General features: G+C 40.9%; 1 protein-coding gene across 2 annotated transcripts in view; it reads left to right on the forward strand.

The window, feature by feature from the left end:
* Positions 1-11,905, forward strand: part of usp33 (ubiquitin specific peptidase 33) — a 32,199-nt gene extending 20,294 nt beyond the window's left edge. The window contains exons 7-24 of one of the 2 annotated variants that reach the window (XM_031731016.2): positions 15-84; positions 1,566-1,679; positions 2,717-2,795; positions 3,994-4,438; positions 4,547-4,687; positions 4,876-4,991; positions 5,265-5,437; positions 5,560-5,630; positions 5,728-5,761; positions 5,861-5,906; positions 6,019-6,199; positions 6,360-6,486; positions 6,663-6,832; positions 8,702-8,783; positions 8,899-9,007; positions 9,653-9,755; positions 10,438-10,506; positions 10,696-11,905. In XM_031731016.2, coding sequence (XP_031586876.1) covers positions 15-84; positions 1,566-1,679; positions 2,717-2,795; positions 3,994-4,438; positions 4,547-4,687; positions 4,876-4,991; positions 5,265-5,437; positions 5,560-5,630; positions 5,728-5,761; positions 5,861-5,906; positions 6,019-6,199; positions 6,360-6,486; positions 6,663-6,832; positions 8,702-8,783; positions 8,899-9,007; positions 9,653-9,755; positions 10,438-10,506; positions 10,696-10,853 — 2,288 coding nt within the window. In that variant the 3' untranslated portion in view covers positions 10,854-11,905. The remainder of the gene's footprint in view (positions 1-14; positions 85-1,565; positions 1,680-2,716; positions 2,796-3,993; positions 4,439-4,546; positions 4,688-4,875; positions 4,992-5,264; positions 5,438-5,559; positions 5,631-5,727; positions 5,762-5,860; positions 5,907-6,018; positions 6,200-6,359; positions 6,487-6,662; positions 6,833-8,701; positions 8,784-8,898; positions 9,008-9,652; positions 9,756-10,437; positions 10,507-10,695) is intronic. The other variant, XM_031731017.2, reaches the window with a different exon arrangement.
* The last annotated feature ends 11 nt before the right edge of the window (positions 11,906-11,916 follow it).

The raw sequence follows: 11,916 nt of genomic DNA on the forward strand, positions 1-11,916 counted from the left end.
TCTGTCTCCGTCAGGCCTGACAGGACTGAAGAATATAGGCAACACCTGCTACATGAACGCTGCCCTCCAGGCCCTGTCCAACTGGTGAGACCGCTGTTTATCCACCTTCTGTCCCTGAGTCTACCTGTCTATCCCACTGTTCCTGCGCAGACAGCTTTTTCTTCGTCTGACTTTCCTCTCATTTCTCACACTGTTAACGCACCTATTCAATAGCCATTTGCTGTTTTATTCACCGTCTCACTGGCTCTTAGTGACTGTGAGAAACAACCGCGGCTGTGCTCATTTGGGAGAGTGACGGCTGAGTGAAAATTGCTGCAGTGCACCATTTGAGATGACAGAAATGGCCTTTTGTAGTTCCCTGTAGGGTCTTCTCTTACAGATGAACACCAACTCTTCTACCCCCCCACAACTCTTCTGTTGCTTCTCCTCATGTTTTTCTTGCTCCTTTCCCACCATTTCTTTCTTCTTCTTCTTTTTTTTTTTTTTTTACCTCTTTCTTTTACTGTTTTTCTTCCAGTGTGCCTCATCTTTTATTGTTTATTGAAGTGCCAATCTGTGTGATTCACTGCTCATGTTTGGCTTATTTGCGGTGGTCACTTAAATTAGAGCTCTGCAACAAACCTCGAGGCTGTCTTATTGCTTTTATTTTTCATGGAACAACAGAGCACAGCAAACCCCTTCTTTCTTTCTAATAACATCTACCCACGGGCCAGTAAATGTTTAAATTAAATGGATGATCCTGTGTCTGGATATAAGTAAAAATGAGAAAAGATGTGGGTCAAAATTTGCAATCTAAATCACATTCCAAAAATAGGAAGAACTGACTCACGCAGCTGCAGAAGGAGGGACCTTTTCCTGAAACTTCGCTTTGATGTCTGTTTGTGTGAGCGTAGCGTTCCTCAGTTACTTTCGGGTCATTATGCAGTTCTAAGGACTTTTCTCTTGCCAAGGGAAGGGAACACTCCATGCCTTATTCATCCTGTAGTTTGTCTCTTTCGTGCAAATTCCCGTCCATTCTGTATTCGTCAAGTAAAATCCCCTCAGCTGTTTCTCTTTTCAGCCAGTCTGATGTCCTTCAACTCTCAGCTGTGTGAGGCGGTTTCTCCCATGAGACAAAACCTCTGGGAATTTGTGATATCACTCAATGACTGAAGTATGAATTTAAATGAAATGAATAAAAAATAAAGTGAAGGCAACATTATGTAGATGTGCCAGAATGAAACCTCTCTGGATCTCTGTTCTTTATAATATTGTTTAATCTTAGAGTCTAATGGAAAACACACGTTTAACCTTGAGTAGTATGATAATACTAAGGTATCAAAAAAGCTTTTTACAAGTGCTACATATTATAATAATGCAGTATTGTTCTTTGCTCTGTTTTTCTGCCTGTGTCAAAGTTGATGGTTACATTTTGTTTTTTCAAATTACACACTTCACTCCAGTCTTCAGTAATGACAACCAATGACAAACTGTTTTGCTGAAGGACAGTATTTGGTAAAGGTTTGTTTATTCCTGCATGTGATATATTCATCCTTTTTTTTTTTTTTGTCCCCCTCCTTTTGCAGCCCACCCCTGACACAGTTTTTTCTAGAATGTGGTGGCCTGGTGAGGACAGACAAGAAGCCCGCTCTCTGCAAAAGCTACCAGAAGCTGGTGTCAGACCTGTGGCACAAGAACAGGTATTAGGTTATTTACATGACTAAAGAATGAATATTAACATGCCTCCATGCCACAGTTGGAATTCAGGGGTCGCTTTCATTACCACCCCAGTCGAATAGTAAGATGTTTAGAAAATGACGCATAGAATGTATATAAAAGATGGATGCAGCTCACTTTTCAGACCCGGAAGTCCTGCATTATTTCCAGTGGCCAGCAGGGGGCAACTTGTATGAATTTAAAAAAAAAGTTTGATTATAAAAAAATTAGTGCTGTCAGCATTAATCTCGTTACAGCACTTAAAATGTGTGGAAAAATGACCTTACTTCCCAATTGATCCATTAATTTATGGTCTCTTACAAATTTTGAGTTTTAATGAATACAAAATGTTATGTGTATTGTAAATTATTCTCCTCATTTAAGTCAAAATGGACAAAAAGGCTTGGAGCACTTTTAGACAGACCTAGCTTGTGATTGACAAGTCACTGTCATATCAGCACGCAGTGTCTCTAAACTTTAGGCTCAATTCTTTTTGGATTTTGGTATGACAGCATGCAGCCTGATGTTGATGATGATTGCTGACTGGTTGAAAAAAATCACCTAATCAGGAAACACAGTAGAAATAATGGAACGAAACTACTGTGTTGGCTGTTAAAGACAGTTTGTTGTTTTTAGACTCATTTTCACTTCATTACAAAGAAATTCTTTGCTTAATATGACTTTGAGCAACAATGTTTCTTTTATCTATTTTCCCCTGGTGGCAGTACACTGCTACAACAGTCATATTCTGCAAAATTACTCATAGGACCAACACGAAGTCATTCAGTTGGATCCAGCCCTCTGTTGTTGTCACAGCTGAGATGGCGACGGCAAAAATGTTTCAAACTTCAAATACTTTGCAAAACAATGGATAAAATCATGCTGATTATGTCCATCTTTTATATACAGTCTATCACATGAGAGCAGTTTTGCTGTTTCTAATTTCACACTCAACACTACATGTGACCCCTACAAAAAAAAAGTACTTCTTTAAATCAGGCTGTGTTTTCTCACATTGCAGACCTTCCTATGTGGTCCCAACCAACTTGTTCCAGGGGATCAAAGCCATAAACCCCATGTTTAGAGGATACGCTCAGCAGGTGGGTCATCCCAGATGATGAAATGAATGTGCAATGTTTTCATTACTGCAAAAAACAAAACAAAAAACATGGGGACACTTGTCACACATTGAGCCTTTTTCTAGAGTCAAACAGCATATTGGAGTCTTTCATTTGTCATAAAGTCGACAGGTGATATGATGCAAACCTTTGAGGACTGTGTTGTACGAAATAATAATATCTGTGTGAAATATGATGAAAGATGATTTGCTTTTATAATAATGTGATAGGCCTGTTATTAATCTCTTTTTCTTTTTGATTATTTTATTGTTTTTTGTGCTGAGCTGGGGTTATTATTAGTCTAACCCCAGATTATTAAGATGCCCCAGATCTTATATCTCTCTTATTTCCCTTTCCCTCCTTCCTTTACAGAAATCACATTTTTTCCAGCTCATAGCACTCACTCATTCAGCTAAACTGAATCCTCTGCCTTTTCAGTCACTAACATTCACTTTCTCTCTCTCTCTCTCTCTCTCTCACACACACACACACACACACACACACACACACACACACACACACACACACACACACACACACACACACACACACACACACACACACACACACACACAAAGCCACACATCTGGTCTAAAGGTAAATTGCTTGATTTGATTCCATTTGGCACTTGAAAGCAAAGTTTTGTGCATTACAGACATAAAGGTTTTTTCAGAGAAGTTAAATTGAAGCACTTTGTGTCTTTGGCTGGTGTCTGTAAATAAGGGATTTATAAGCCTGAATGGTGAATTGATAAAAGAGGCCTGTTTCCTCTTGGCTGGCCACTGTTTGTTCAGAGGTTTTAGCTGAAGAATATTCATTTGTCACGCCACGCTGGGCTGCACAGACTTGGATTAAACATCGCTCTGAATGAAGTTAACATTCCCCAGCTCCTGTGAGAGGAGAGTTCATTTGGCTTGAAGAGGGAGATTGGATGTCTGAGGTTCATTAACTTTGATTACACATTCATGAGCATTTGGTTTCAGATGTTGTGATCAGAATTGGGACAAACACGGAGGTGAAGTGGTTGTTTTATGTAATTTGGAAGATGTGCTTCACTTTGCCTGTCAAACTCAGTATTATATTGGAGGAATAAATGGTGAGTTTTCCACATGCTAAGGTAACCAAGACAGTAGAATAAATATCTTGCTCTGCTAATATTTTGTGTTTAACTCCACTGTAGGATTCCCAGGAGTTTCTGCGCTGCTTAATGGATCAGCTTCATGAAGAGCTGAAGGAACAGCTACCCGAGCCCTGCGACCAGTCCCACGGCATCGCAATGGACGACAGTCCCGAGGAGGACAACCATAGCCAGTCGGACAACGACTTCCAGTCATGCGAGTCCTGCGGTAGCAGCGAGAGGGCCGAAAATGAAGTGCAGGGTGGGAATGCGTTGATAGATGACACCAACGAAGCAGAGATGCTGATTCCCGAGCAAGATGAGATTCAGGCCAATAGGGAGTGGCAGAAGGAGAAGAACATGATTAATGACCTGTATCGCTCCGGGACTAATGGCATTACGGGTGGAAGCACTGGAGTGGACATCGACAAAGATGTTGATACCACTACAGAGACCACGCCTATTATTAGCAGCCAGGGAGCCATCAAGGTTCAAGGCAGAGCGTCAGGTAAAAACATGAGATATAGTGGCTCATATTTCACGGGATGACATTATGATATTCACGGCTAAATTTATGACCTTAAGAGTCTCTAAACCTTGGTCTTTTCTCCTTCAGATTGCTTTCCAGATATCCAAATGTCAAACACCACAAGACCACAAAGTCCAGTCCCCATGGAGGGGCACATTCCCAAAATGTCCAGCAGTCCACCCAAAGCTGCCTCTGGCTGGCCCAGTCTGAACCCGGCACACAAGAAAGGTATTAAACTTTGTTTAGCGGCAGCGAGTTCATCTCCATTATGAGAGGCAGTCATACCCAGAATAAGAACTGTAAATATAAAGAGGTTAGCAAGGTAACAGTATCCCAAAACTATCCTTGCTGACTCTTGTGTGAGACATACTGTACTGTATTCTCAAATTTCTCTTCCTCTGTCTGCTTTCCCACAGCAGTGACCACATTCTCTCCGCCAAAGAACAAGCGCCAGAAGAAATATCGCAGCATCATCTCAGACGTGTTCGACGGAACCATTGTCAGCTCAGTACAGTGCCTCACCTGTGATCGGGTTAGTGCTTTTGGTTGTCTTTTTGTTAGAGCCGATTGAAATGGTAATGAAAATGCTGAGAAGTTGAGCAGCAACAGAGGAGTAGGTACAAAAAAATGCCATTCTGATGATGGGAGGAAAGATTATCTGTGATCACAGTGACATTTTTGCCTTAAGGATAATGCTGCAAAGTGACAGCTCCTGACAAATCCTTGTAAAAAAACAAAAACAAACAACACAAACGAACAAAAAAGCAAAAAAACACATTACGCTTCTACCTTCTGTGGCCGTCAGGTGTCTGTGACCCTGGAGAACTTCCAGGATATCTCGTTGCCCATTCCAGGGAAGGAAGACCTAGCCAAGCTCCACTCATCCACCCACCAAACCTCCCTGGTAAAAGCTGGCTCCTGTGGGGAAGCTTATGCACCACAGGGGTGGATAGCATTTGTCATGGAGTACATCAAGAGGTGTGTCTATAACCCATATGCTGTATTTTTTTAAAATTTATTTTTACTTCAGGCAGCAGTCAGTAGCTGCTTTCTGTTTTTGTGTAAAATTCACCTCCTTCTGTGTTTGTTTCTCCTGTTAGTTGGTTCTGGGGTCCAGTGGTTACACTACAAGACTGCCTTGCAGCTTTCTTTGCCAGAGATGAGCTAAAGGGTAAGCGGGTGGGTGGAAAAATATGTTGTGCCAGTATAAACATCAAGAATGATGTCTCAATAATTGTCTGTTTTGTGTTTTTAATTTTTTCCCTTAGGAGATAATATGTACAGTTGTGAAAAATGCAAGAAGTGAGTAATTTATTGCACATTAACTAAAATGAGATCTAAATGGACTGCACCTGCAATGACTGCTCCTCTCATTGATCTTTTTTTTCTCCACCCTCATAGATTACGAAATGGAGTCAAATTTTGTAAAATGCAAAGTTTGCCAGAGGTAAACTGACATTTCTAGATATTTATATGATGAAGAAATCCAAATATTTATCCAGAATTTCTTCAAATGCCAAGCTTCTGAAATGAGAAATGTTTTTATTCTCCTGCTTTAGATCCTGTGTATTCACTTGAAGCGCTTTAGACACGAACTGATGTTCTCCACCAAGATAAGCACCCATGTGTCATTCCCCCTCGAGGGCCTGGACTTGCAGCCTTTCTTGGCCAAAGACAGCTCCGCCCAGACCACCAGCTACGACCTGCTGTCAGTCATCTGTCATCACGGCACTGCCAGCAGTGAGTGGGCGCAGTCACTCCCTTTTCTGTATGAGACCAGGGCAGCTGCCACCATTTGGCACATACGAGTGTCCTGCATTCATTCCCCTGGAAATAAAATTCACACTTACTTGATAGATTTGTGAATGCTGCTCTAACACATCCCCCTGTCTTCTCCCAGATGGCCACTACATAGCCTATTGCAGGAATGATGTGAACAATCTGTGGTATGAATTTGACGACCAAAGTGTGACTGAGGTGTCTGAAGCCTGTGTCCAGAATGCTGAAGCTTACGTGCTCTTTTATAAGTAAGCCTAGCACACTGTACTTCTATAACTCCTACCTGAACAAATGTAAAAACAAGCTCTCATTTATCTCTGTAGCATTATAAAATTCACTACGCTGCTCAGCTATTAAAAATTGGATCGTACTTTTGCTTATTCATCTAAAATACTGATTAATATTTGATCTGTTTCTGTCCCAGAAAGAGCAATGAGGATGCAGTGAAAGAACGTAGGAGGGTGTCGGGCTTATTCAACATGATGGAGCCCAGCCTTCTGCAGTTCTACATCTCCCGCCAGTGGCTTAACAAGTTCAAGACGTTCGCCGAGCCAGGGCCCATTTCCAATGATGACTTCCTGTGTTTGCATGGAGGTGCGTATGAAAATGTCAGTTCTCCTGCTGAAGCCACTCGGAGGTCAAATTGTCCTTTTCCTCGCCCTGTGTCTGCTTTGTGCAAGACTTTTCGCTTTGACTTTGACACAGCTTTGGCTTTTGTTCTCGCTCTGGATTTCTGATTCTGACAAAGGCATTTCCAACTTCAGAAGAGGGGGGAGGGGTTTCTTCTCTTTGTGAAGATGATCCTTCATTCTGTTTTTAGCAGAGAAAGGAAAAAAGTCCTAAAAGAGTTCATGCGAATGGAAGTGACGTAACTGAAAAATAATTTGTGCAGAACAGAGAATGTGTTTACACACTGTAAATAAGCACCTACAGCTTTCTCCCTCCTGCTTGGTAGTCACCAGCACCTAAGCACATAATAACTGGCTAGTCAGGTACATAAGCAGAGATAATATCAGTGCAGTGAAACCATGATTGCTTTGTGGCAGTGCAGCCAGTTGTTTTATTTTGTGTGCAAAGCCAAAAACATCACAGCTTATTTTCACTTTCCTGTTCAAGTGTGCCATGAAAAACACACTAAGCCTCCCTCAAGAAGCTCTGGCTGCATGTTTTCCCAGGAGGACTTTTTGAAATAAACAGCTGTAAAATGGTGCTGGTGCAGACATTAAAAAACACACTAATTTTTCTTTGAATTGTTCATTTAAGTCAAAGTATCTTAGATTAAAGAAGTGAATTTAAAGAATTTAATTACTTGGTACACTGAGTAATTAAGATCATTTTAGATTTATTTAGGGTTCACACGTCACTTTTCATTATTTGGTTCATTATCTTATCTTGGCTTTCACGTTGCATCAAAATTTCAGTGCTTTTCTGCATGTTCACTTTTTCCCCCCACATTCTTCAGTATCTGCAGGGTCCTACTGCAAGCCCTTGTTGTTTGCCTTTTAAGATTAGAGGTTCTTAATTAAATTTTGTCTATTATAAATCAATAAGACAAGGCCCAATGAAATATTCAAGAGGGTTGGGGGAGCAGCAGTGTAGATTTTCAGTCTAGGGGAAACTGCTGCTCATATCTTTCTCACATGTCAAGATGAACTTAAGCTGACAAATGAATTCAAAGAGCTTTATTGCAGCGACATGGAAGGGTTGTTATTTCTTCCTACTCCCACTTCCTTCTTGATCTTGTTGTTTTAAAAGGACTTACTAAAAGTCAACAAACATTTAATTAACCCAGGTCAGCTTTGCTGTATAAATTATTTGTGTAACCTAGCTTAAAGGAGAAGGAAATGAGACCCTATAACCTGTAAGTGTAATAAATAATAAAGCTCCTTACAGGCTTATTCAGCCTATTTGGTTTTTAATAGTTGGATCAAAAGGGAGAGGTGATTTTACAAATCTGGAAATTTAGGAATGAGTTGCCACCGTATCCTGATTTTTAGACTCTTAAACTCAAAAACTCTTTTAGTCCCTAATTAATACAGTAAATCAAAGCTCCATCTGGAGCTATAATTGACATTAAACAGTGGGTTTTCACAAGCTGTAATAAATACATCTGAAGTGTTTTTCAAGAAAAAGCCAAAAATTGGAGCGAAACAAACAACTTTCTGTGGAGATCTAAAAAATCATCTTTTTCATAGTCTCGCACCCTGCGGGGAGTTTAGACATGCAGTTTGGGAAGGAGTTTTAATAACAGGCTCTGGGGGTCTGAAAAAAGGAGAAACTGAAGAATATCTAATGATAGGGGTAGCACAGTTTGAGCAGCGAATTTGACAGAGTTGTGCATAGTTGAGCTTCTTGCCCTGTTTAGCTCACCACTGATCTGTAACCATGCGAGCTGTTGCATTTCATGTAAAATAAAATGTTACACTGCGAGCATCTGACTGCTGTTTCATTGCGTTTCATCAGGTGTGCCGCCCAACAAAGCCACATTCATCGATGACCTGGTAGTGATGCTGCCACAGAACGTGTGGGATCACCTTTACAGCAGGTACACGCGGTCGACACGGCCGCTTTCAGACTGGCTGGAGGCTTTAAGCATCTTCAGATCCAGCGATTCCTTTGGCTGAAGTAACGTGTGAGCTTGTATGTACTGTTTCCCGCAGGTACGGAGGGGGACCGGCTGTCAACCACCTGTATGTCTGCCACACGTGCCAGACTGAGATAGAAAAGCTGGAGAAAAGGCGTAAGCAAGAGCTGGACATGTTTGTCAGGGTAAGCACCCACCCACTCCTCACCTCACCTGAAAAGCCGTCCAAGCAGCGGCTTTATTTAGATAGTTAAAAATTGGTGTGTGTGTGAATACATGGTGTGTCAGTGCAGCCAGGACTCACAGGTGTGTATAGGCCCCTTTTCTTCAGTCTATTTAGCCAGTTGATAGGCTGCATGTGTTGATGCTGTTCGCCCCGGCAGGAGATGAGAGGTGCAAGCCGGATGAAAGCCTTATCATTAATGCATTGGGACAGATGCAGCTGTTATTGCCTGCTCGGTGTGCCCACTCACACAATAGCTGCTCAGAAGAGAGATAACTGTGTGTGTGTAAGACTGAGCTAAAAAGGAAGAACAAGGAATGTGTCATTTTTTTTCTTTTTCCAAGAGAGACAGAACTGGTGCAGTGTGGTTTTAAGATTGTCTTCTAATTGGAGTAACTAGCAGAGAGAATTGATTTGGTTTTCCATTTCCTCTCAATCCTTTCATCCTTACTTTTTTCCTTTTTTTGTCCCCTATCCCATCCCACTTACCCCTCCTCTTTCCCCTCCCCACCCCTTTGCATCCTCCCTCTTGTCTCTACCTCTCACTCCACCCCCACTTCCTCTCTTCCTCTCTCCCTCTCTCTGGGTCCTTCTGCTCCCTCTGTAGCTGAACAAGGCGTTCCAGGAGGAGGAGTCTCCAGTGGTCATATACTGCATCAGCATGCAGTGGTTTCGTGAGTGGGAGGGCTTTGTCAAAGGAAAAGACAATGGTAATTGGACAGAGGTCTTGCCTTTCCATTTCCCCCACCCCACCCCCTAGTCCTGTTTAAATGTCTGATTAAAAAGGTTAAATGTTTTCCATGCGATTTATCATGGAGAGACCGAGTTTCTGGAACAAACTGTCAGTCTATACATTTTCATCGACGTATGGGGGGAAAAAAGGCAAATAGATTTTTTTTTCTTTTTTTTTTCCTATAGAAAATCAAAATTCTCAGGTTATTACAAACAGCTCATTTTCAAAAGAAACTGTGGAGTCCCCGTTCCTTCTTTTGATTTTTCTTCAAAGAATTCGCTTTAGTCCCCCGAGTCGGGTTTCTATCCTGCTCCAGCAAAATGAAGCGTCAAAATGCATTTCATTGGTGTTCCACTTGTCCTCATATTTTTTTCTTTTTGCTTCCCCTACTTTGTATTGTCACATCTATTTATAACAGCTTGCATCTGGCACGCCTGTAAATTGTCTTTTTTTTTTTTCTTTCTCTTGACTTCTGCTCCTCTAATATTTGTCTTCTCTCTGTAGCGAATGGGGAGCAGATATTGCTTTTTTGTAGTGTGACAAAAGCATTTGACATTTTAACATCATTGCTCTTTGATACAGTTAGGATATGAGAATATAACTCGGTTACTGATGTATGTAATTTCACAACTAATTTCCTTTTCTTCGTCTTTTTCAAGACCCACCGGGACCTATCGACAATTCAAAGATAACAGTAAACAAGAACGGCCATTTAACACTCAAACAAGGTACAAGCAAGGTTTTTAAGTTGTAATTCTGTTTCTTCTGCTTTAGTAGGAAATGTATGTCTGAATATTTTATTATGGATTTTTAAAAAGCATCAAACAAGTCTTGCAGAGATGCTGTGGACTGTAGAGCTGTTTTTCCCGTTGCTGACGTTTACGATGTATACGTTTGTGATTGCACCGACCCTACAGGAGCAGATTCAGGACAGATCTCTGAGGAAACGTGGAACTTCCTCCACTCCATCTACGGTGGTGGTCCGCTGCTGACGGTTCGACCGAACATCAGCCACCAGGAAGTAGAGTCGTCGCAATCAGAGGAGAAGATCGAGGTGGAGACTCGCTCCGTTTAATCAAGCACTTGACAATACACCACAACAACATCGAAAACGTTTAAGAAATGGAAAGCCTTTTATTTTGCACTTGACTTTTTGTTTCAAAAGCATCCAAGCAAAGGACCTCATCTTTACTCCTGCGTGACAGCCTTTGACAGAGGGAATGAACTGAAAAGGGTCGTCATGTTGTACAAATCTGTATAAAAAGCTCTTAAATTTCTATTAGCACTGTAGTACTCATGTTTCAGGTTTTCAGAACCAAGCATTTAAAATATGTGCAGCTAAAAGAAATTCCACTGAATGCCATATTGGTTTTTTTTTTTTTTTTTCTTCTTTGACCAAATGAGCACATATTCTATGTCCATGTGTCTTGTGTTGCCGATACTGATGAATCACAATACATCTTGCTGTAGATATATCACATATTTTTTATTTCCTGTTGTATTATTCACTAAATGACAAGGAAAGCAAAATGTGACACTTGGGCTATGAAGGGACTAATTGCTGACTAGTCTCAGGAATGAATTTTGTGTTTTGCACTGTTCTGTAGAAGTACAAATTGGCATGCTCACACAGATGTCTGGTTTGTATTTGAATGTACCAGTACTAATAGTATGTTGGTCAAGACTCAGCACTTGGTTATTTATAACAGAAGGGAGTGATTTAACATGATGTCAATAGATTATTATTATCGTTTTTTTTTTTTTTTTTGAAACGTGGCAGGCAGACTTTTTAAGAATGCATGCTCCGAACATTAAAATCCTAGTTGAACATCACATGTAAGTGCATGTAAATGCAAAGCTGCTCATGATATGTGCACGCAAATCCAGATCGGTCTTCACTAAAACTGTACAGCTGCAGAAAGCACATTGTAGTAATGTAATCAGCATCATAATGAGCAATCTGATTCATTAAAGGCATTATTTTTGTGTATGGGCATAGTGTTGCTTAAATGTGTTGGCTGATTAGGGAGTCAACAAAATGCTGTACTCTAAGTTTTTGCATATGAGTAAGATCTATTCTGATTTTTGCTGGCTGACACTATTAAAACTTGATGAAAACATGTTGAATGCTGTGCCCT

The sequence above is a fragment of the Oreochromis aureus genome, linkage group 18 (genome assembly GCF_013358895.1).
Source record: "Oreochromis aureus strain Israel breed Guangdong linkage group 18, ZZ_aureus, whole genome shotgun sequence".
NCBI lineage: Eukaryota > Metazoa > Chordata > Actinopteri > Cichliformes > Cichlidae > Oreochromis > Oreochromis aureus.